The sequence below is a fragment of the Linepithema humile genome, chromosome 4 (assembly GCF_040581485.1).
Source record: "Linepithema humile isolate Giens D197 chromosome 4, Lhum_UNIL_v1.0, whole genome shotgun sequence".
Taxonomy (NCBI): domain Eukaryota; kingdom Metazoa; phylum Arthropoda; class Insecta; order Hymenoptera; family Formicidae; genus Linepithema; species Linepithema humile.
The window spans coordinates 17,059,306-17,085,618 of record NC_090131.1 but is presented as its reverse complement, the minus strand read 5'-3'; the positions used below and the strand labels follow the sequence as shown (position 1 = coordinate 17,085,618).

The following is a 26,313-nucleotide window of genomic DNA, read 5'->3' as shown; positions in this document are numbered from 1 at the left end:
ATATGTATTGAATCTCGAGATAAATTTGCATAAATTTTTTGTTCCGCAAATGTAGAGAAACAAACGCAATCGTAACAGGATCAATTAAAATCAACAGCATTTACGTAACGGTCACAATTTCCATGAAGGAGAAAAAAAAGTAGTAACCGCGCTTCAACGTCGTACAATATTTTCCAAACGAGCGGCCGTCATTTGGAAAACACAAAGTACCAACAGCGGTCTCTCTGTTAATAAATATGCGCGGTTTTGCGAAGCGCTCGCCGGAGACCGGTACGGCGCGCCGCGTTTCCTCCCCGGCCAGCCCGGCGGACGCATTACATCGTTGATAAGTTTTTTCAATTCGCGAACGTTAAAAAACAAACGCGTTGCCTTCGGTGCCGGTTGGTCGCGCGCGCGGTCGATCAAAGCACCGGCATTGTGACGAGAAACACGAATTCCTGGTCTGGAAACGAGTGTTTTAACAGCGCCAACTCCTCTCCCCCTTCATCCCCTTCCATCCATGTCCCCATTCCCTTCCCGGACCCCTCCCGGAGCCCGGGCACGGCTCTCAAAATCTATTTTCATCGGCGGACAGATGTAACTTCGCTCTCTCGTGGCAGCGACGCGTGCATCGATCGTCAGATGTCTCTCGCCCACCCTCCCCTGCGTACGCTCTCTCTTCAATCTGCAGTCAATTGTTTCCAGCTAAACTGTTTGCCTTTCAGTCGGCACCCTTTTGCCGCGCAACGCCGTCTATTTGCCCCGTTAAATGCGGCGCGCTTTCGAGACACGCCGAATTTCCGACGCGACGTCGAAACGTCGAGCGTGGAGACGCGAAACAGGAGAGGAAAGGGAAGCGGGAAGAAGCCTCTCCCGCTTGGCTGATGTGCGATGGAACGTCTCGATAATTGATAGCGCGGTTAGGTATCGGTGACGGAGTGCATAAGTTCCGAATAGCGTCCGTGTAACATTTCTCGTCACTTGTAGTTTAAGTTTATCTTTTCGCCTCTACAATCTATGTATTCTCGCAATGCTCTCAGCACATACCAAATGACTCGCCTAGCATTAAGAAGTCGCCTATTTTCTCGGCTTCGGTCGTCGTCCGACGCGATTAGGTTGTCGCGCTGGATTCGATTACGACCGGATCGTTCCGGCGAGTTTTAATTTATTTTTACGTCGTCGAAAACACAGGCGTCTCTTTCTCTCTCTTTCCCCTCTCTCCTCCCCCCCCCCTCTCTCTCTCTCATTCTCCTTCTCTGGTCGCAATCACGGACGCGACTTCGCACGGGCACGATGAAATTAAGACGCCACCGCGTCTTATAGGTTTTCAATTCGAAAACAATTAATCACTCACCGCCTCCCGCGCGCCCGTGCCTTATCCGGTAACGGCTTAATTATAAAACAATCATACTCGGTCGGGGTACCGGTACACGTAAAAGGCGATCGAGCGCCCTCCGTGGAATATGTGCTAAATCATCTGCTGGTCGTTTGTTAACGGGTATCGGAGCCTTTTTCCTGGTATAACTACCCGCCGTGAGCGCACGAAACGGGAGACGATACTTTCGATACACCGCCGGGATAATCCGCCCTCGTTTCTTCTCTCCGATCCACTTCGATGAGTCTATAAAGTCACCGGGCGTGTCTTCTAAGTGAATACATCGCGGCTTATCAAGAGTTTCATTGGCTTTCGAAGTTCTGCAATTACAAGGTGCTTTCGCCGTCAAATGTAACGAATATTGTAAGGGAACTGCGACTGCGAGAATTTTGTATATTACATGTGTGTCGTTTGCCGTCGATTATTCGAGTGTTGAAAGCAAAATTAGAAAATGAAATGAATTAGAATATTGGAAATAAAAATACGCATTTTAACAATAGAACTTCACCGTTGATAGACGCGAAGTGATCCCATACTGGCTATTGCTGTCTAAAACCGCTTTCGTGAAAGCGAGCCATTTTCTATATCCTCGCACAATGACTCTTTCAATCGGCTTAAAAAGTGGTGATCCTACACGAAGATGAACGAAAGGCGGAACGCAATTCCCGGGACGTGGTTTGTCGGGGAACATCGAAAAATATCGGTCGTCGATCCGGCGATGCGTTCTTCCCAAAGGTGGCCCGATGATCAGGACGATCGATATCTGCTGTCAATCTCCTTCTTTCATTTCTTTTGCTCCAAAATCTCGCTCGCTCCCTCCCTCCTGTTCGTCGCGCCCGCCTCGTCGTGGCTTCATTCATGCTCGAGGAATTCCTTCTGTTTACGAGTTCCAGAAGATCGCAGCGGCCTCCCTGGCCGCTAACCGTCTCGTGGTCAGATTGTCAGTCGCTTAATTAACCGTGAAACGAGCGTAGGGTAGCCGGACACCATAGACGGGACCGCAGGATGGTAGGACATTCGATACACCCTCCGAACTTTCGTACAAGAGCAACCTCGCTGGAAGAACGCCGGTTCGAGAAGGAGAAAGAGAAAGAGAGAGGGAGAGGGAGAGAGAAAGCGAGGGAGAGAAAGGAAAAGAGAGAGGTGGGGTCGTTGGTTCTTCTCGTACGAGGTAGTCCTTGGAAAATATCGTAGGCAGATACGTACCTGGCTTTAACTAGGTAACCGGACACCCCGATCACGGGCTGATGGAATTCTATATCGCACAGGTGGTAGTGGCTACGCATGAAGTGCCTCCAGTGACAGAACGAATGTTCGCTTATCTCGACCGCAAGAACGAATGACGCACCGTAGGAACGACACACTTCTGCATGCGCGATTGCTGGAACGTCGTTCGATTAATTATTTCTGGAACCAGATCCAGCCCTCCTTCCGGCAAGCAAAGTATTCGATTTATATTGTAATTGAACAAGTATCGTTTGCTCGTTACAATGTTTTATCAAGTTAAAATATTACGTTCGGCATAAACGAGTGAAGTAATCAGTGTCCATTATTAATCACGTTTAACCTGTGCAATTATTTTCTTCGACCCCACGAGATATCTCTTAAAATTACGATCGGTAATATTCACGTATGGACACTGAAATTCAACGCTGCGCGAGACTAGTGGTTACATCAGCGACGCTAATTGATCCGTAATTTCATCCGGCGCGTATCATCGATTCGCGTATTCGATTTGCGCGTTTTGCGTTACGTACACTCGCGGCCGGTCGCGCTTGCGTGTGCGTTTATTAGATTATTAAGGGTCGAGCAGGTGGCGCGGAAAGAGAAGACGAGCGCGAATCAAGCCCGGGGAAGATCAATCTCGGACGTTCAAGTCCGCGCGGGTGATAAATTTCGCGGAGGTCGATATGCACGAGCGCGCCGCTCCTCGCATCTCGATATCGTTAATTATCCGTCAGGGCCGCGTTGTTACGGGACGCGTGTAATGAGCGGTGTCAGGTGATCGAGGCTCGTTTGAGTGTATCGGCTTGGCGCCGAGGTCACGCCAGCGTGAGCCATCTTCGCGCGTCGACACCTTCGCTGAGAATGCGCTCGCGAGCATTGTAATCACCGCGTGTGATGTATCACGCTACATTAGACGTCGGTCGGGACGGGATCGAGGCCCCCTTTTTCTCCGTTCCGCGCCGCGAGCGGCTGAAATACCGCAGATCGACAGCCGACAGTGAAATATGCGCGAGCCGAGATGAGATTTTCGCGACAGTTTCAATTTCGAGATCGCACTCTTGTGCGAATTACCGACAATAATGAGCTTGTTGCCTTGACAATTCAACGAACGTCATTGCTTCGAGATTTAAATTTCGAGCAAAATTATCGTAGCACTTGTAATCCCGGCGAATTTAGTCTCAATCGGTTTTACAAGTCTCTCGACGTGGAGGCGTTTAATCTCCAGCATCGCTACGAGAGATGCTGCAGGTGTGGCACAATGTGTTAATGTCTGCTGCACGCGTGAAGTTGCACACGTTGGGGAATCGGGAAGACACGCAACCGCGCATTAACTCGGCACCGCGAGAGAGAAAGGATCGCAGCGCTCACGATGGCATCTCATCGCTATATTTCATTGCCCGGGCTTGGGAACAAAGCGTCGCGAGAAGGGTATCGGTTACCTCATGAGCCCCTTCACGTATTCGTCGAGTACTCTTTTCAACGCCTTCAACGGTCCCTCCCTCCTGACGGAAACTTCCTTTTTCTTTTTTTTCTCTCTTTTTTTGCGCTTTCTCTCTCTTTCTTCTTCTCCGCGCTCCTTCGACCGCGCTTCTTCCACTTCCTTCTCGTTCCACCCCCTTTCCCTCCCGCGCTCGACGCCACGGCAGTCCACCTCGGCGCGATCCTTCTTTTCAGCGCGCATAATACGCTCCTTTAGCCCCCTAATGAGCGGCAATTACTGTGTCTCTACGGCTAACGATCAGCGACGATCGATGATCCCTCTCTCGCGCGGAGGGCCCCCGCGTGCACGCCCTCCGTGAACCGGCGACCATTTGTTCGTGAACGAAACAAAGCTGGGCCGGCGGCGGCCGGGTACGCGCGATAACACCTCAGTCGGTGGGGATCGATGAAGTTGCAGCGCAGCATCTCTTCGCCCGCGCGTGTTTCTTGCGTGGAAAACTCGTTCCGCGCATCGCGTTTCGAAGCAGCGAGCGTTGAAGAGGCGCTCCAAGTCAGTGGAATATTAATGAAATGACGATTGATGCTAGCTAACCTTTGCGTGTCTGCAATTACTCGCTAAATAGAAGGATGATTATTAGTAGGCAAGTCTTAAAGCGTCTGACACTTAACTATGCTACTCTCATTGGCACTCGTCGTGTATGAACAATACGCCTGCCTTTGACTAAACATCGTGCAAGTGTACACTATCGAGTTTTACAAATACAGCACTATTCATGAAATGGCTCGTTAGGTTTTGCAATTTTTGTTTTTCTACATTTCTGTCGCGCGATACGAGACACTTCTGCATTGTATTGCCCAATCTTCTTGTCGAAACATAATGTTGCGAGCTTCTTCCCGCCGTAATTCAAGATCATTAAGCCGAGAAAATAGCGATGGCGTGAACATATTGTAACACTCGACCGTCCGCAATTATGGCGAACTCATTTTGCCAACAAAAGCATGAATGAGCACTCCCGATGAATGATCTCGTAGCTGCACGTTCAAGGCTGATCGAATTGTATTAACGAGACAATGGCTGGTTTTGATTCACCCGAATGTAAATAACAACGTTTCGTTTGAATTCGAAATTCGCTTTCGTTCATGCTATTCGATATAGCCGCGCGATCGGCCCCATGCAAGCGTGTAAATTTCGATCAAGAATTACAGCGTTCGCGTTATCGGAATCGCGTATCCGATCGATCACCGGTCGCGCTCAGATTAGCGGCCGGGATAAAACAACAAAAATCCTGCGGAAAATGAAATTTCACCGGGGACCTTCGGGCTATCGGCGTACGTCCGACGATTCTATTCGCGTAATGTTATTTTCGTGTTTCCGTCGAATGATCATATTCCTCAAATATAGATCCGCGTCACGTGAGTGGGCGTGATGAGATCTCCGCTCGTAAAGGCCGCGTGTCGTTGGTGCCAAGCTCACGCCTCGGGAAAGGGACAACAAAGGATCGGGGAGCCTTGACTGCCGAATCGTGGATCCTATCAGACGTACGAAAGTACGAGTGTGTGCGGGTGCGGCATCTGCAGAGAGAGAGAGAGAGAGAGAGAGAGAGATTGCCGGATGCACGTCACCGGACGATTCCGTGTACGAATCGATATCATCGTACGAATTAGTAGCTTGCGGTCCAATATCTCGCCCTAATATTTCGCTCCCCGTCGGGTCCGCACACACGTTTCCGTAGGTGTTCTCCCTCCTTCCCCCTTTGTACGTTTAGGGGAACCCCCACGGTGATGGCGTGAAAACAGGCACCCGCGTTTCGCCGGTTCGCACCATACGTGAAACAAAAAGCGATCCCGGCGGAAACAAGTGACAGCTGGCCCGCGCACGTCAATTACCTATTTGTACCTTTCGCCCCTTGCCATCTCGTCTTCTTAAGAGACGCGTCTTGCAAACACGTCTAATTACTCGCCGATGGACGAGTTCGGGTCCCGAGTTCCTTTGAGAGCTCGTCGAACTCGAGCGGAAACGTTCGTCGCAGGCGGACTTCGTTAGCGAAATATGTGTGTCACGCGTGAAAATGTACCGATAAGAAAACAATCATTAATTAGCAATTTTTAAACAGCTGCACAGGTGAATGCAATTTCGATGCGTAATCTCCGTGCGTTTCTTTTCTTTTTTTTTTTTTTTTCGAAGTATTCGTCATCGCGTTTCAGATTTATTCCGCTTCGTGCGCGAGAACTCGGATACGTGCCGTGATTTTCCCGAGCACTTAATTACACACCGACACTCCGTGTTCTTATTAAATCCCGTTTTTCGCTCGCTCTCGTTTCCCGCGTCGCGTACGCGAATGCGAAATGCGCTATACCGCCGCGCGCGCTGCCAGCCGCCATCAATCACGTTACTTCGTAACAACCCTTGACAAAAAGCTGCCACGCGAATTGCACGGCCACCCCGGGCGAGTGGCAGTAATACCCGAGTTCTTTTTCATTGCTTCCTGAATATCGCCCAGAATGTCGAAATACGGAATCATTAGTAACCGCCGTGCGCACACGATCCCGGCCGCGACTCGCTCGCTCGTTCGCTCGCTCGCTCGCTCGCCGCGCCGTCTCGCTCCCCGCCTCGACCGCTGCCCCGGCAATCTATCACGAAGGGCTCGTGCGAGCAGGTGTCATGGCAGTCTGGCCGCTAATGATCCTGGACATCCAACGTGGAATTAATCATTGCCTTTGTCTCTACTGCTTTTTGCTCGCTACGCGCCGCGGCTTTTTGGCGGTTCTCGCACGGCGAATCGCGTGCACGTCGCTCTTTGGTCATTATCGTCGTTAACTCGCCGACCAATGCTCTCGCCCGGGACTCAATGACGAACGCTTTCGGAAGAATCGTCGGTTCGATCGCCGACGACACGACGCGACACCGTATTAATTATTACGCAGGGCATAATTTTTTCATCATGCCGCTCTCGTAATGCATTTTATATCGCGACGAGTTAATTCTTTAATACATTCCGCGTACTCGCGTACCCCGCGTCGAATCATGGTGCTATTCAATTTATGTGTAACGTAACTTCGGGTCTGACAAGCTAATAGACAGTCTTAATGGCCTTAATGTTCTCCCGTCCTGAAATAACCAAAGGTTAAATCGATTTGTAAAAGTCTCCAATGCAAAGGCAGCGTGTTCGTAGGCTCGGTGGGTTCTCGCGCGGCTTTTCACCGCCGACGCCGATAGAGATCGAACGGTCTCGCAGCGACCGCGCTCTCGGCGTGTCTCTCGCTTATACATGAGGATTATGATTTTTCTCCGCCGCAAAAATATTCCGCGCTGCAATTTTCTCACGCTGGCGCTTCCCGAAACGGGAATTCCGCCTGATTCGTCGGACATCTGTCGTCCATCTGCGGGCGGATATTCCCTGCGACCCACGGCGGCGGGACATTTTTCGCGTTAGAAGATTGCGCAACGCGATGACATCCGTGTCTTCGTCCATATTCCTTTCTCGTTTAAGGTCATCAAGATAACGGCGGTACCACACTGAGTGACACTTTGACCGTGACTCGAAGAAGACGGTACCGGAAGGCATGTAGTAATGATTCGAAAGGACGTGCATCTCGCACGCGGGGAGACGCTTCACGCGACCATAAATCCTGCCACCGTCTTTTCTGACCGTTGATTTAGGTTTTATGCAAAAATCTTCGCGCTTCCTTCAGGCGCTTACGCGAGAAATAATTTCCCGAGGCGACATGTTGTTTAACCAAACATAAATTCTCGCGATAGAAGGAACGAATAAATCCTTATGGTAATATTTTCTCTCGAGAAAAACGCGTATTTAATTTTCTATACTATCCGCAGGAAAAATATGCGTGGAGGCAAAAAAATAGTAACTCGACAAAGCAAATAATGCAAGCAAGCTGATGATGTAACGACAAATGAAAGCAAACGATGCGATCCGCGGCATTCGCTATAAAGTGCAGCATCTCGCTAAACAAAAGAGCGCAAATGGTGCATCCCTTCCCTCCATCGCCTGTAGTCACTCGAGTTAAAAAAGGAAAAAAAAGCACAGTCAGGGTCTCGCCGTTCACAAAGGAAGGAAGTAACCGGCATCGCGAATCCTGATGGAAGAGAACAGGTTCCGGAGGGGACAACGGGGGGAGGGAGATATAGGGACGGAGGTGGTAACGCAGACGGGATCTGCGTGGAAACGCAAACAGCGCGGGCTCTCTAATACACCGGGGACTTTATCAAAATCTGATAACTTCAGAGGCGAAGGCAACGCCGAAAGAGGAGAGTCAGAACACGCTCGAGCTAAGCCACCCCCGAAAAGCTGGCAACGCGGAGGGTTGCCGAGGTGGTTATATCCCCTTCAACCCCCCCGCCTGGGTCACAGACGCCCCTTGATTCTCGCGCAGGCTGTGCGCTCCGAGTTCCCTTGGACGTAACGCGAACCGGTACGTTTGTGTTTGCGCGAGGATTTTCACGCGCATGTATCCGATTCCGAATGTGTTTACGAGTTCCCGCATAAACTCCTGCGCTTATATAATTAATAGCAACGTGGTCCTACCGAACATACCGAAATAGGTAACGAGATTTGCAACGTGAGACTGATAAATGGGTGTGAAAAATTAACAGGAGGATGAGATAATATTTTGACATGATAAAGCAAAAATGCGTCCTTTAAACAATGATTACTTCTCGACGCGTTCTTTACACGTCGATATATTCAATAATTGATTACGTCGGATGTGTCGCGCTATCCACTAACTATCACCTACTATCCGCGTTCTACCGCAAAACGCGGCAGAATGCGTCGGGTAGAGCACCAACCCGCACTATTCTCGTCTCCGTAATATATAGCTCTTACACACACCCGCGCCACACACGCGCGCGCGCGCGCACGGACACTTTACACACGTAACGGCGACCTCGCATCCACACAGACGTGCGAGTAGCTACGTTGCGCGAGCACGGAGATTGCTCCGGGGCTTTCGGGGTTGAGCATATTGAATAACTCGCTCGCTGGACCGCGAAAATATACCGCGAGGCTGGCAGTATGCGGATCGACATTTCTGAAAGGACCTTCCAGGATCCTCGGGGCGGGCGCGCTGTATCCTGTCTACGTGTCTACCTAACCCACTCTGGGTCAGATCAGCGACGACGAAGACGACGACGACGACGACGAACGGCGTCGACAACTACGCGACGCGGTAGACTCGCTCCGACATTACCCCCCCGTATGTCAGAACTGAAAATGCACCACGAAGGGAATTTCGTTATGACGGGAACTGCGACGTTCTTCGCAGGCGTCGACACGTGACGAAAATGAAACATTTGAGATCGAGGTCGGCCTTGCATCTCGATCGCGCTCTCCTCGAGACGCGGCGCGTACGACGTCTTGGTAATAATCCTGGAAGCGTATCTAAATTGCCGAAATTACGCTGGCGTAAATCGCTGCGGAGATAACACCAAAATAATCGGAAATATTTAACAGTTTTTCAATCAGAAATAAAAACAGCGTGGAAATCGCGTGAAATTTTTAGTACAGAATGTACTTATTCACTGGGATTTTACAGTCTGATCGTTGGCGGATTTTATCAATCGGGAATTAAGCTCTTTACAATGCGCGGTGGATGCCTTCCACGTCGATGTTGTTCAGAATTCATAATTCGTGAATAAAAAGGGAATTGCCTAAAAGAGTGGAAAGTACGGCTGATAGATGGAAAAATGATAAAAAAGCCGCTATTTTTTTGTGGATTACATTATTCAGCGTTTCGGAACTAACAACAATTGTAACAAACTGCGTTATCCAGTGATGCAAAATATCTCTTATGAATTTTTTAATGGTGTGCTTTTTTCCACGTCGCGGCTAATGAACGCTACCTGTACTCGGTGACCGAGTTATTAAATATTGGAGGCAGGTAATAAAAAGCACAAAAAGCCATTTCGATATAAATAGAAATTGAATGCGGGGAAAAATTACAGCGACAAGTCCTTCATATAATACCGGAAAAAAAATAATTGGATAAAATATATAAAATTATTTAAAAATTATCTAAAATAAAAGTTTTTATAGCTCAGTTTTTTAATATTAATTTCACAATAGAGAACTCTAATAAATATGTAATTACACTCTGCATCATTCTTTATTATTTGTAATATTTTTATACGAGATATGATTGATATATATTAATTGGAAATAAAGCATGGTCAATAATGACAAATATGAATCAAGAATAACAAGCTTCGGAGCAAAGTGATATGAGGTTGTCATAATGATAATCTCTATCTCTAAAGTACTGTGAAACAATGGCATATTGCACGCGGATTTTGCCAACGTCAAATTCCATACGCTGGTCGATGTTTCTGAAAGGACCTGCAGGGTCCTCGGGAGGCTTTCTATCTCCCTACGTCTATCTAGATGTAGGATGTACACAAGCGAGGACTTCGTCCTGGGATTCGAAGGATTACGTGCAGGAAAATGTGGCTCGGGGCCAGACGCGGAATGTCATTACGTCGGGTAACGATAGGTACATCGCAGCCATTGTTGAATAGCTTCACTTGAATATAGAGCCATGGGATTGTGGTTAACGTAAACGGTCTTTTGAATCGTTTTGTATTTTTTTTTTTAAGTAAAATAACAGCAGAATGGTACATTGGATCTTGCGCTACGAGAAAGATATGAAAATATCTCAGTGTTTTATGATAAGATATAATTGTCCAATTAATTGTCCGTTTTCTCGGACGATCGAACTAAAGTTACATTTCAATGGGACTTTTGAGGAAATTGCTGTTTATACTTTGTAATTGTTTGACGCATTTAAATGTAATTATTTCCTAAATTTGCATAACAATATTGCTTTCCGCCTGCAATGCTATGTACGTGTGAAATACGCGTAGAGCAGTATTTCTAATGCACTTCATCATCACGCATAAGAAATTCTAACAGAGTTTTGATTTGATCTTATCGTATTGCATAATTCTTTCGAATTATGCAATATTATGTTCCACTTAATAAATCTTGTATTACGCATATTTTCCCGCGTCGGAAAAGCAACAACCAGGAACGATCGGTTTTACCGTCAGTGACGCAACGAGCGCAATTCTATATTTATGTTGATTATGTGGCAAAGTTATGTAAACATTTTCCAATATTTTTAGTGAAACCGCCGTACGTCGTTTAGCGACAGTGCAAGTTTCAAACGTATAATCTTTGTCCGCTGCGCGAGCTCATCAAGATCAATTAGAGCAGTATGGTCGAGCCATCGCCGACCGTTAACGATATATCAATTACAGCGTTAGACGTAGGTAATGACTATTAATGACTTCATTCAGAGCGCAATAATTACACGATACATCCGCGCGCATGGGGACAGATCTAGGTCGGCGCGACTTTCCACGGGAGAACGGCAGTTTATCGTGCGCAGGTTATCGAAGCATTCATCCTGATTTACGATTGAAATAACGCACCAATACGGAGCGAATTAGCATTTTAATCTTCGAGAATGTTGCGTGTGTCGCTTACGAGACGTGCTGTGTTATCGTTACATGAGAGATTCGATGCATTCATAACTTCTAGACGTGTCAACATAACAAATAATTTTCTTGCAATCAAACGACACAGATTCTTGTATAAAAGAAATCAAACGCAAATTTTAATGTTTTTTACTCGTGAACATATTAAGAAATGATACAGATATTTGGATTAATTCTCAATTTTGTACAGGTGTTGAGAAATGCAACGTTTTATTTTTTTTTTTTTTTATGTGAAAGCCATCTATATATAATTAACTTTTAGAATTGTTAAAGCGGATTCAAATTGATATTTTCACCCGAAAACATGAAAGATGAAAACATTTATTCGACAATATACATGCAAGATCGCGCGTACGCAAATTAAAAAAAAAACTATGAGATTCTCCACGAAGCAATAACGGAAATTTTCGAGTAATTTTTTGAGAACTCATAAATCAGATCAGAAGGACATCCGGTTTCGACATTGACGACTCGAGTTTTCCTAATGAGAGGGAAAAAGACACACAAAAAACTGTGCTGAAAATCTACCTCAGGTTTCCTTTTATAGGCAAATAATGGCGGTGCTTTCCGTTTAGCGATAAATAGCCGGACAATGCGGCTTCTAGACCGTTACCTGTGTGCAGCGGTTCCTTATAAACCAAAAATGACAGGTGATAATCCCAAGAAATATTTCAGTTCTTTTTTTTATAATTTGCACTTTGTCGATGATCCATTAATAACGACCGTGACTAAATACAATAAATTTATCTTTTTAACACATCTTGAGCTTTATGGATACTTGGAAATATCTTTTTTTTTTCTTTCTTTCTTTTCTTTTCTTTTCTTTTCTTTCACTTTCTGTGAAGTCGACGACACTCAATTCGTTACACAATTTTTCGACTCTGAATATCCACATTTTCTAAGCGACCGACAAGATTAGCAATTGATATATATATATATTGAGGAATTGATTCAAATTCTATTTATTCTAATTTAAACAATTTTTTAAATCATTAAAATTAGAATAAATTCGTATAGCAATGATCTCTGACGAGATAGAGAGCTTCGAGTAGGCAGTAATTAATTTTTTTTAGAAAGCATGTTTCATTGAATTTTGCGACAAAAAATTGAAATATTATAAAAATAGCTTGAAACATCCATTTTGTCCAAACATTTATCTTAGAAATATAATTAATCAAAAGATACAATATTCAAAGTCACGAGAGAGGAAAAATATTTCGCGATATTTGTTTCATTTTCCCCGCACAAAGACGCAGAAAGCAAGGATCTGAGACTGATTCAAATGCTATTTTAAAGCTATCCTGGAACTTCGGCTGAATATATCGCCGGATAGAGAGATAGAGAGAGGAAAGAGAGAGTACGCGATGTCAAAACACAATTTGAAAGACGTAATTCGAAAATCGTCGTTCGCCCGACGGCAGCGACCCTCCGTCGGACGTCAAAATGAAATTACGCGACCCTCCACACGGGGACCTTGGGGCTGGCACAAAGGCTCGTTTGCCGAGGACACAGTACAACAATCTGTCTAAAGGGACCTAAACCACTAATCGTTTCGCGATTAACTTCCATTAAACGCTACTTAATGAACAAAACTTTCCTTCTGCGTCGTGACCAACAGCAGACAACTCTAAGACGTTCTCGCATGTGAATTGAGTTCTTCGATTTATCACAGCAGGTTCGTCGCGTGACACTTTATGAAACGATGCTGATATTTTCGATAAGTGTAACTGTAATAACCAATTTATTGCTCTCGCAGTTTGACGCAACCGATTATTGAGATATTTATACGCGTAAAATCTTAACGACAGTTGTCCCAAAAAACGAATAACACGTAAGACAAAAGATTTTCCAGCCTATTTTTCGCCGTCGGAATGCCTTCCATATGTTTCATTGTTTGGTCACGTGTTTTCCTCGTGAAATATATATTTTTTCCGACGGACGGAAAAAATTTTTCAAGGTTTTTTAAGAATCAATGGTCGCTTTCGCTTGTAATGCATAATCGAAAATTTGTAAGAACTGTACGTGCTTTATCTTTTCTTTGCTCTTATGTTAAATTATTCAGCACTTTTAGTATATAATCAGCACTTTTAATAATATATATATATATATGTATATATATATTATAAACTCATCAAGTTATGAACTGTTTTGATCATCACGTAAGAATGTTGTGAGAGAATGTTTGTGTGTGCGAAAGCTATGTGTTGATTTCGCATCTAACGATATTGACGGTAATACGAAGGAGCATATCAGAGCGAAAAAACACATTCCATTCAATTTACTTAATACATTCCATTTGCTCAACAATAAATAAATATATTACTATCTATCGTTGACCTCAACTATGAATAAATATATCGTTAAAGATTAATATGTAGCATTCTCTTTCGAACATATTACTATAACGTGTAAATCTCATTGGAATGTACGCGTATCGATTTGGTTATTTTGTAAAAAGAGGATATCGCGACGCGAGCGAGTTTAACAGCCTGAAATTTGACAAGCTTGTTTGACAGGATTGCGACGGAAATGCGATTTCGTCGTTCCGGTGATTATGAGCGTTCTTAGCGAGATCGCTCTTTTCAACAGGATGACGAAGAATAGGCTTAGATTTACAACACACCTGTTTTTCGCCGCAGCAGCGCGATCCCTCTGCCTTCTATTCTTGAACCAATTTCCGACCTGCGTAGGCGTGAGTCCCGTCGCGGCGGCCAGCTCCCTCTTCTTACCCGGATTCGGATACGGATCCTGAAGGTACCATTCTCTGAGCAGCGATCTGGTTCTCTCTTTGAAGCAGTGCGTCTTCTGCTCGCCGTCCCAGATCGTTCGCGGCAGCGGAAATTTCTTTCTGACACGATACTTGTCGACGGGACCCAACGGTCGGCCGCGGAGTTTCTCGGCCTCCTGGTAGTGCGCTTCCAGCCACATTGCCTGCAGCTTGCCGTGAGAGTCCTTGGTGAATTTGTGCCTCTCTAGAATGGCGTAGAGCTCCCGGTAATGTCCCGAGTGGAAAGCCACGATAGCACGCGCCCGGAGAACAGCCTCGCTCTGATTTAATTCCTGGATGTTGGGATGAGCAACCGGGAGGCTCCATAGGAACCTGGCCAGTCTTTCGATGTCGCCGCTTTCTTCCAAAGTCTCGCAGACCGTGGCCACCTGGCTGACGGAAAAAGATAACGTCGGCAAAGCGAATAACGGAGCAGGTACAATCGGACCTTGCGTTGCGTTCGGCGGCGTGGTCCCAGCGGCGGACATCTTCCCGGAACGGCGGTTCTTTCGCGATCCACCAATTCTGATCCAGTCTGTGGATCTTGGAGTGTCGATGTCACTCGGAGGCTTGTCGAGACTCAGGAAGCGCGGGGCTCCGATTTGTGCTTGCTCCTGGACCTTCTCATGATTCGGAGTCACGCGCGATACGTTTGTTCATTAGAAACAGATGGAACGGTCACTGGAAAATTATCCACTTCACCATTGACACTGTCAAATATTACAGTTCGGCGATACAGGCGGATTGGATATTACATTTAGAGAGAGAATATGCGGGGAGTATTAATCTCTTTTAAAGAAATATTGAATCGCGCCGGAGGAAGCGAGCAGAGCCGATTGTTTCTGCAGGTGTTAAATTCTGAAAGCCCACATTGGCGACTTTTTCTCCCGTCGCGGCGATTATGTCACTGATCAACTCCGAATTAAATCCCGGGCGGCACGTGGTAAACGTCGTTGGAATTAATTCACCGTCGTAGGTGCTCCGACCGAGGATCGTCGTCAGGTGAGTCCGCGCGGTCGTTCTCCAGATCTCGCTCAGGGTGACACCCACTCAGGCTCAGCCGCGCTGACGCTCTTCCACGTCGTGGGGATATCACGCGAGGCCGCTGTTGCCTGGATCGTATCGGATAGCAAACTGGTTTCGTTTACAAGCCGGCATCTCGGCACCGGCCCTACCCAGCATGATACGTTTGTACGCGCCCGTTGCAACCGGGCTGTCTCGGCTGGCTATAGACCTACCTCTACCTCTGTCTCGCTACCTCCACCACCCTACCGACCTCGCGGAGGGGCACAGGCGAGAAAGGAAGACGGAGATAGCCGGCACCAGGGGTTAATGTGCAGGCCACGCCTACGAGGTACACCGGGATTGGCCGGATCCCATCCACGTAGCCATGGTAACCTTTCTTCGTCCTTCCGTTAGGCAGTGTAGGGAGCTACGCTTGTGTCGGTTTAATTATCCCTTCCCACGTGTGCTAGCCAGGATCCGCATGCGAAACCCCACCAGGCGAACGCTCTTCCACCACCATCGACGCCCGCGGCACCTCTAACGCCCCTTCTCTGACAAGGCGGAAAGGGAGCGAGACGAGGAGAGAGAGAGCGATCGATGTGCACGGCAGAATGTGGAACGGAGAAGTTGGTAGCTATTCGCGACCGAAGAGGAGGGAGTACGGCATGATCCCGCGAGCTGCTGCTGTTCCCGCTGCCGTGACGCCACTGTTGCTTCTGTTGCTGTGATCTCGCGACGAACTGTTTCCGACGTTGGACTCGGCACCCAGTGATAGCTGGATAAGATTGATAGGTTGCCAGCCGTCGCTCTCAGACTAGGACGTTTACGTATTTCACTACTTTTAGTTCATTTTTCAGTTTTGGTCGGATTTTTCGGTGTTTCCTTCGCTGAATGGGTAGTATTTCTGTTGTTTATCATCCGACTGGCAGATTTTCTTTTTAATATTCTTACTCTTTCGATGATGAAGATCTGTTTCACGGAATATACTTTGCTGTTAAATTAACAAAACTTGTAGGAATGGTTTATTATTATAAAAAAACATTTATATTCATTTTGTTAAGCATCTCTTCTTATCTCACCTAAGAATAATTTATACATTTCCGTACATTGAGCGAAAAAAATCTCGATTCTATTAAATCTTGTAATCTTGTCAAAACGGCGGCCATTGCTAAAGTATAATATACAGCTTCCGCATGGAGAAGCTCTATATTTATAATCGAGTAGATCTCGTGCCTCAGACAGAGCGACGACAGAAGCGAGCGTATTGCAGAACCGAGAATGCGCGACGGCGCCGAAGGCGTCTCCGTTTTATCGAACGCACAACCACCGCAGAAGCTTTAGTCTCTCGCGATGGATATTCTGATTTTATTCTATTTCAGTCGTCTCGATGTAGCCCGATAAATCTCATTTTAACTCCGGAACCCATATACGAATTCAAAAAATGGCTTTTTACATATATGTGGATAAAAGAATCTACAAAAATACCAAAAATAAAAAGATTATCATCGCGTAATTTAAGGATCTGTTTGAAAGCACAATTAGTGATTCTGTTTACGTTTAAAATACTAATGCCCGATTCCACCAACGTAGATTAACTTTAATCTTGGTTCAACTTACTCTTCACCTTTTTCTAATTCTTAGAACTAGAAAAAGATGAAGAGTAAGTTGAACCGAGATTAAAGTTAATCTATGTTGGTGGAATCGGGCATAAGTGTTATAAGTCAAGTTTGCTCTCGATAAGAAAGTAAGATATCATTTTCGAGTTATTCGTATTTTCAAAATTCGACATTTATAGCCTTTGAATACGCATTTTCGTACATGATGCTTCAACTGTATTACGGACTATTGGTTAAAAGCATCGCGTAACGCGTAATACCTATTGATGACTTATATTTCGGTGCGAATAATCGTCCGGAGTTTAACGTATTCGCGAGCAGCGAGCGCGACCGTTAAATCTCGCGATCGATCTGAGTAATGAAAAAGTAAACGTGGTTTCATCGTGGCGGATGATTCCTTCCGATTGCTCTCGTTTACGTTCGCACGGCGGTCGTTCCGTTACACGACCGGCAACGGCAGCGGCCGCGATTGGCCAGGGTTAAATCGGATTACAGGGCGAGCGGGATTACCTCGAGTTTTTCGAAAGACACCATCATCCCTGTGGCACGGTCCCGTAGCTTTTTCGTGTTTTCTCCCGGCACAATCCGCCATCCATCCGTCTACGTCACGTCCATGTCATGTTCGTTATATACTGCCTATATAGGTATTTGATAGTTATACCAAAAGAGGGTTGCAGGGTGTCTTAATAAGCCTCTTGCTGTAATCTATACTGCATACATTGAAATCTCATTTGGTCTGAATAAATATGCATTTTTATCACTTATCGTTAATATGAATCTGAGCTTTCACAAGCCTAATCCATTGCAGCAGTTATTATTCCGAATTGTCTTGAAAAAGTATGCACGTGTCTTTTCACAAATAGGACATAAAACTTTAATCAGTTTAAAAATGGATATATACTGACAAAAAAAGCCCGCAGTTCCATTTTTGTCTGTTCCTGAATGTGCGTTTTTCTATTTATTTGTATTTTTTTCTTGTTATTTATATATTTCTTTTCCTATTTTTTATACTAGATATATCCATTTTACAAAAAATATTTCCTGTCTGTATCGTAAATTAAAATGTTCTGTGTAGACGAAACGCCATTTTTTCTATTTCAGCATGCGTTTCTATTGCGAACAAATGTAACTGAAAATATTTTATACGCGTACGTGAGTTATACGGCATTTTTTTTTTAAATTTGTGTGTGTTGCTCTTATTCTATATTTAGAGAGTGCAGTTTATTTGCTCGGTTATAACTGCATATTGGTGGATCTATATCGCGAGTCATCAGTACGGCGTCGCGTTTTAGTAGAGATTTATGGACAATATTCGGAGTGCGTTGAAAATTGAAACGTTGCGGAAGATCAGGTATGACGTTTCGTGCTGCTCAAACCAAACGGATATTTTGTACTTACCCGTCTTTTGAAAAATACAACAAAACACTGAATTTTTTCTCTTTTCACTAGAATATTTTCTAAGAAAAACTAACGAACCGGCACGTCTGGTTCACGTCTATAGATACTCATAGTAGTTAGCGATTGTCTCTTTAAAATGGAATGTCATCATAGATAGTTGTAGGATGCAATTGTCTTTTAGTTGATGGTTTCTACGCCGCAGAGATATTGAAACTGAAAATTTTCTTTATTTATCTCGCAATTCCTTTTATTTTCATACATACAAGTTTATAATATTTTATAATGTTACATATAAAATTGTTGTTATATTAATATTAGTTACGAAAACAGTGCCGAACGAAATTGCAAAGATTTACACTAAAATCCGAGCGATCGCTAAATGTCAAGGATCGCAAAACTGTGCATAATGCACGAACGCGATCGTGAAAGTGGTCGAACGGCGATGACTCCGGCGCTTTAATGGTGTCACATCGTCGAGTCTTTAATGATCTCTCGGCGTTCGCTCGGCGCGATTAATAAACGCGCAACGGACAGATACCGAAGGTCGTGCATACATGCCTACCGCGGGATACGGACGCGCCGATAATGGATTACGGTCCGCGCGGGATATAATAGAATATCGGACGCGGAATAGCTCACAGATAAATGTCGCGATAACGACAGGTAGGCCGCGGGTATTACACCGTTCCATCATCCCACCCTCGATTACGCGGATCGATCTATCGCGTGCGGCGTCGTTTGTTTGCCGACCCGGAGGCTTCCCAGGACAAATGATTCCGTCGCATGGCAGCCATTTTACTTTCTCGCAGCTCTCTTTCCACTTTCGTCGCCACTTGGCGCCTGTTTTTCCTTCGCTGCACCGATTTTCACGCGGCCGCGAGGGTTCGCCGCTCTAAGCGGAAACATTTGTCGGCCTTACGACGCGAGAGAGTTCTGTCGTGGGTGGATATTGTGGCGAAACCAAGCGAGACTGCCTCTCCATTGAATTCCTCATCTGGCGGCGGCTATTACTTTCCGCGATGAGAACTGTCAAGAGGGAATCGTTACACGGGGTAGATTAATCGCCGCCAGGAAACCGAGGAGAGGCATCGCATACCATGCCGGTGCGATGTGCACGTGTGTGTATTTGCGCGTGTTCTACGTGGCTTCGCCTATCGTCACCGTACGAAGCACCCAGCCGATTACGTCGCATCGACTACGCGATGGAATGCAATCCGCGTCGATGTCTGCGCGTTCTCGACTCTCGTTGGATTAGAAGCACGCGCGTGGAAACAATTCAACGTTTTTAAATATGCCATCAATTCGCACGCGCGAGTCGCAGTTGCGACTTTACGTAATACCTCATGCGATGATTACGCGCGCCCAATTATCGCCGTTAAAAAGAAGCATTTAATTACTTGTCACGCTACACGTGCTCTGTAAATAAACAGGATGAAAAAATAAAGCAAAAATTTCATAGCTCATTTATCGAGTTCGACGTCGAGAGAGCGCGGAATCGTTTGCTGAAAATCTTCAAATTGGCAACAGTAAAAATTTAATGGATTAATATGTGCCAAGTACGTACTGATCTTGTCTGAAAAGCAAACTAATTTGCGTATTGCCAGCCTGTCACATGTTGAGCAATTTACCACGTTATTTGGACGGCGACACCTCCTGCTTGATAGATTTATTATACTAACCCAGTTTCGCCGTAAGCGCGGATTCAGATATATCACTCTCGATGCTTGACACACAATCGTTCGATGTGTTTCAACTCTTTCACGGCGTGCTGATTTCATCGGGCACCGTGTACCGTCGCCGATTACCAATTGATACCGTTGATCGCGCATACACCGGGCCGCGGCGGAATTATTTATCGGTCTTCGCGGGTAAACGGCTTACGGCTGTAAAAATCGGGCTCGGGCGCGAATCGGCACGAGCAGGCCGATTTTATCGAACATAAGCCCTCCATTGTACGCGCAACCTTTCATTCGTGCCATCGAGTTGCGAGTCCGCAGCGCTCGTTGCAGACGGGAGTTACGTCCGTCGAGGAAGGGGAAGAACAAGATATCGTTGTGGGATAATCCTCCTCTGCTGGTGCGGACTATGGGGTGTCCGCGCCTAATATGGCGGCTTTATTATTTAACGTGCGTCTAATGGGGAGTTCCTTGTCCCGTAGCCTCGTTGCGACGTATCACGCATTGTACGGGCTCGTGTAGTCGCAGTTAGGTTCGCAGTTGGACGAGACCGAGCCGGCTCTTTATGCTCCGTCGTGTTTTTTTCTCGCCTTATTCGAGTCGACAGGTTCTTTTTTGCGGCCTGTAGCTGTATGCACTTAACTATTCCACGACACATTTTTGTGTGTGCGCAGTTGATTTTAGTAAGAATTTTTACTTCTGACTGTAATACCATGCTAAGTATTTAATTTAATATTTTGTATATACTTCTATCTGTTTGGAAATACACAATCTATAACAAAAATTTATGCGCAATTTTGATAAAAGAATTCTAGATTCGTGACATGTGGTTTTATAAAATATTAGTCTGAAACAGGGGGGGGGGGCAGATTTTCTTAAATAAATAGTACTATGATTGTTATTTCTTTAATATACAAAGAGTGCGAAGACTTGCTTTGAGGTGCTTCGATTTTTTCAAAAAATAAATTTAGTACGTGCCATTTGTTATTTATCTTTGATATCTTTATAAATTATATCATAAAAACACAACGTTAGAGGCGGCTGACTCACTTGTGTCTAGAGATTAAAAAGTTTTAACACATTCACACAGTTGTGTTTCGCTGCTGTCTCGAGAGGCATCCAGCCATCACACTGCGTCGTCCTATTATTTTCCCGATGGTCCTCGACGCAAGTTGTTTCTTATCGGCAGCGATCTCTGCCAACGTAACGTCGGGCGTTCGTTCGGGCGGACCGACGTGAGGGAAGTCGCCGTAGATCCGGCAGCCGAAGTTCGCCAGTCGAAAAGTCAATTTTCGGAAAGCCGCAGATCTCCTGCATATAGTGGCGCCGACGGGGTAGTCCCTCCTCGGGGTGTGTGTTTACAGAGGATCCACTCGGTAGTCCCGAGGATGAAATTTAAGGTTCGGAAGGAGGTGACGGTGGAGGAAGGAAGATTGTAGGGTTGCTAGGGGGGGGAGGGAGCGCCGTAGAAAAACCTGATCGTGAGAGATGAGGGGCGGCGACGCAGGGGAAACCGGTGGATGACGGGACTCATCTGCGCGATGGCGCCATGGCCATTTGTTTGTTTTACTTTTCTGGGCCAGACCCGACTTCTCTCTAACCCGACCGACCCTCCTCCTACGAACATAACCGTGGGTTAATGAGGTCGTTAACAAGGGTCTCACTAATTCCGCTATCCTAGTCGGAGACTGCGGCCGTGTCTCCTTCCCTTCTGCGAGATAATATCGCGTCTCGTTGCGGCCGCCCGTGATTTCGGAGCACTTTAAAGGCACCTCGTGGATATCGAGAGAGTGGCTAAATTGATGTCGACCGCGTGATTTTACAGGTGTGTGCGTTGGACTTCGTTCTGACAATGTTTGCCTTACAATTATCGCGATACACCGTACAGTAGATAATATTGCAATATTGCAATATTATCGGTATTAATAAACTGAATTGTTCATGACGTCGCACACAGGAGAAATTAAACGACTAATTTCACTGATGTTGGAATTATTTTTAGACATCTTTCCGACAAGATTAATTTCTTTCGATTCGTCGAGCTGAAAGAGCCGCCGCAGAGATACGCCATCAACTTTCACTGCGCCCTTAAAAAATTTGATTGCCCGTCGATCCGCTATGAAAAAAAATCTTTTATCGCGCGCGCGCGCGCGCTCTCGTCAGAACGTTAAACGAGCTGACAGAGAAAATATAGTTCGCGCAAAGCGAATTTATTAAAAAATTTCTCCGCCGCGCGCGGAAGGCCTGTCCGTACGTTCATCCACCACGCACTTTTCCCCGCGGCGGGAAAAATCTCATCGCCCACTTTATATTCAAAATAGAAGAGATTCGCGCCGACAGGCTTTTCCAATGCCTCTCTTTCAGGTATTCCTCGGGAGAGAGCCCGCTGCATGTCGATTAAACGTTTCGCACATTTTCCGCTCTCCCTCCTCTTTTCTGCCATCTCCTTCCGTTTCTTCGTCCTTCGTATTCTTGCTTCGTCTCTCCGCCGCGTCGCTCGTATCTCGGTTCGTATCTCATTTTGACACATACACATTTTTCTCTCGCGTTTTCTATCCGTCCTCTTCGTCTATTATGACACTCCCGATCTCTGTTGCTTGTCGTTTTACTCCCTCTCCCGTCCGCCCGTCACTCTGCTCTCATCCTCTCTGTCGTCCGCCCTCCAGTCCTCCCTTGTGCTCCGTCGACATCTCATTATTATTTTTCGCACGGTTTTCCACGCGTGCCGTCTCGCTCGGTCGGCCGATAAAATTTCCCGCGATATTGTGTTTGGCATTATCGCAATCATGAACGCGCGCGAGCGCCGACCGCCCGCCCGCCCCCGCGCCGCTTCCGCGCGCTTCCGGGGGTCGCTTGTACGCGCTATTCCGAATTTATATCGCGCTTTTAACAGCCGACGCCTCCGCCGTAATTTCGTGCCCGCGCGCAAAGCCCTGTCGACCAAAACGCCGCAGCAACGAGCCGCTTTTGCCGTCGCACCGGCCGCGCGATATTTGTAATGTTGAATTTCGTCCAAAATACGCGGGAAGAATGCGCTGTGATGCGGCGATAATTCCGCGAACCGTTGGCGATTTTGTGAAGCCCGCGGGAAATTTGCAGTCGGCGGTCCGCTCGTGCATAAGATACGTAATCACGAGGCAAATGGGCGTGAGATGTATCGACAATTTTAATATAATGAATTTATTGCAGCGAATTCTTTCTATCTTTACGAAAGAGCGTATTCCAAAAAATTGTGAATAAATTTCCAGCTATAGCTATGCAAATTTTTGTATAAACGATATATATTTCCACACAAATGAAATATTTATACAAGAATATCGCTCATATTTTAAACTGAAAATTTTTTTTTCTTACAATATTAACTTTGTGTGAATTTGTATTATGTTTCGCATTAACCATCGTAAACAGAGAATTGTCTGTGCACACGTGCTATTATGCTATGTAAGAAATATTTCTAATTTGACATGTAGCTGTGACATTAAAGTCATGCAGCTACGAACATTTTATGTTTCTCACGAAAGAAGTCTATTGTCGCGCGTGTATTTTCGTACGCTATCTACGGAGTTCCGCAAAAAAAAGTCACGTCCGCAACTAAATGCACTCCTGACCGTTCTATTCCTGCTGTCTTCGGGGGTGGCGCTCGTCAATCTGTGGGATGTCATGCCGCCGCCGACTGCAACGGCGCCACGAAGAAGAAAACGATGAAGAAGCGCAGGAAGTGCCCGGGAACTCGATATCGTCCCGGGCAAATACGTTTCCTCGGGCTGTTTGTTATGTTACATCTTAGCCTGGCGAATGGGTGGCCTTTTAAAACGCCTCGTTGTCACTTCGTGAACCGTAGTTATGCCCTTTTTTTTTTTTTTGAAAGCGGGAAAGACTGATTTGACGAAAATTCGTATGCGTCTTTATGCGATGCTTTTTCGATTTGCGAAGCGATTTTCGTCGGATCTATTTCGCATGGTATAATAAAAAAATCTATTTTTTATTTTGCTTAGACATTTTTTTATAAATAAACTTTTCTCAAGACATTGCTATCTATCAGAGTCAAAGTTGTGCAAATTTATGAATAACATAAAATAAGTAATTAATGAATATAATATTTCTTTAAAAATATATCGCTATATTTGAATTTTACGACTTAACTTTTGTTAAGCTTTTATTTCATTTAACAGCAAGGAAGAAAGTTAATTTGCAATATTAATCATTTTCTTTTACATGAGATATATGAATTTTCCAAAAGGATACTAAAAGAATTTCTGTGGGTACTTCTCGAGTTTTTGTTGCCGCTATAGATCGTCACATATAATATCTGTGTGATGAATCTTGTTTCAAAAGCTAAACTAACAATAAATCTTGACATCAAGAGATGTCATGAACTGTAACCACATTTAGAAATCGTTATAATGCTGGAAATCGTTGTTTTATTTGAATGGGCGGTCTGCTTTGACCAAAAAAATTGAAAAGAAAGACGAACGTGACTTTTGCTCAAATTCTAGGATTAACATATTTTCAGTAATGGGTCCTTTCTTAACTCTATCACAGAAAGAAAGATCGTTATTCATTTTTTTCTACATCTTCTTTGTGGTCTTTCGAAGCGGTATCTCTTAAAACTGAAGTTTGTAAATAAATTCTAAACTTTTTTACGATTTTAAAGATTGATAGCTTTGTTTGATTTTATTTTATGATTCTGTGTTTGCACTTTTACTTGTTGTAATAGGAGAATGTATAAGGTATCAGTGTTTTATCAGTTTTCATTACAGAAAAAAATTTGAAGAATTAAAGCGATATTTTTTGCTTGTTCTAGATTCTTTGGGATCAGTAGAGGATCGAAAGGGTTTACAAACGCACGCGACAGATAATGCAATGTTATTTCGTGCCCAGAACGTGCCTTTTCCGGACTTACGGAGACTTGTCAGAGACGTCAGTCGGTTCTAGAAATAGCCGGTGAGTATTTAAAAAGCATATTTCGCATATTCGTTGCACACTTACCATTGTGTCGGGAATGGACACTCTCACTCACCGGCTGGACGCCGGATGAGATCGAAGGATCGAGGTATTGATCGTAAGCGGCTTGGCCCGTGGGGACTTTCCTTTGTGTGCACGATCGGCTATTGATTGTGCCCGTAAATTCATACTTTGACATAATCGGCGTGTTCCAACGAGCAGGACACATTTGGCAACTATTACAGCCATGACACTTACACCCCACAGCACAACTCTCTTTCATTCGAAAGGTGACCATTCAAAAATATCCACACACGACAGTCGCGGACACACGTGAATGGATGCCCCACGAGCAGTAAGACGCTTAAATCATTGTCGTGTTGTGCGTTATTTCTTGTTTGTTGCATCTTACTGTATTTTGTTAATCGGATAAAATAATAGTATGGAGTGATTTGCAATGATTATTATCAGATTATTATCAGCAATGTTTTATCTAATAGAATTAAAAGATTTGGATTCGAAATCATTCGTATAATCAGTAGTAATGTACACAAAGATTTCACTTTATGAAATATTTTATTAACACATAAAGTATGACATATTTTTTTTATGTGACAAAATGATTTTATCACATAAGTGTGTGATGTTCCAATTGTCTGTGCGATTTGTCATTCAAATCCTTCCGACACGCGAGAAACTTGGCAAAATCTTGCGCGTGGAAAGGCTCTTTCACTCGCCTTTCTTTTGCGGTCTCACGCGCCCACACGCACTCGCGCGCTTATGCGCGCACATTAACGCACGTGTTAGTGTATACGGGGGTTCCATAATATAAGTTCATCGCGGGCGCGCTGATGCGTACGTAATCCCGTGGTGCTTACCGATAGCATCACCAGGGTTTTATTTTCATTATTCATTTGTTCGGCCTCTCCCCATAGACGGGTCCGGAAAGCTTACACGTATAACCCCATGTTTCTACGTCGGTTTAATCAGATAAAACCCTGCCGGCGAAAATCGGCGGGCACTCCGCGGCATGCGGCTGTTTTCGGCCGACGCAACGCGGCAAAACGCGCGTTCGGATACGCGCTTGTAAGTATCCGCTTGTACGCAATATGGTTCAACGTAAAGACAGATGTCCGTTACGCGTGTAACATTATAAAGGCATCGTCAAGAGAGAGAGAGAGAGAGAAAGTCGGAGAGATTTAATTAATTGATCATAATGTTGTTGCGAGATGCGCGTTATGAATGAAGTAATATTCTCGTTAAAGTTTGACGTTATCTCGCGTGTTTACTACATCATAATATGTGTTATTATTAAATGTGCGAAATAGAGCTCTTTCGCGATTGATAATTATTCGTTGATTACGTTAATTGAA

The 26,313-nt window shown here is 45.1% G+C and overlaps 2 protein-coding genes across 5 annotated transcripts in view; one reads left to right on the top strand and one right to left on the bottom strand.

Annotated features, from left to right (window-relative positions):
* Optix (optix) overlaps positions 1–15,802 on the bottom strand; it is a 48,344-nt gene extending 32,542 nt beyond the window's left edge. For 2 of the 4 annotated variants that reach the window (XM_012367004.2, XM_012367005.2), the window contains exon 1: positions 14,158–15,802. In XM_012367004.2, coding sequence (XP_012222427.1) covers positions 14,158–14,789 — 632 coding nt within the window. In that variant the 5' untranslated portion in view covers positions 14,790–15,802. The remainder of the gene's footprint in view (positions 1–14,157) is intronic. The other 2 variants (XM_012367003.2, XM_067354087.1) reach the window with 1 other exon arrangement.
* Positions 1–26,313, top strand: part of LOC105672220 (very long chain fatty acid elongase 4-like) — a 170,230-nt gene that overhangs the window by 73,672 nt on the left and 70,245 nt on the right. Inside the window, exon 4 of the mRNA XM_067354095.1 lies at positions 24,801–24,940. Coding sequence (XP_067210196.1) covers positions 24,855–24,940 — 86 coding nt within the window. The 5' untranslated portion in view covers positions 24,801–24,854. The remainder of the gene's footprint in view (positions 1–24,800; positions 24,941–26,313) is intronic.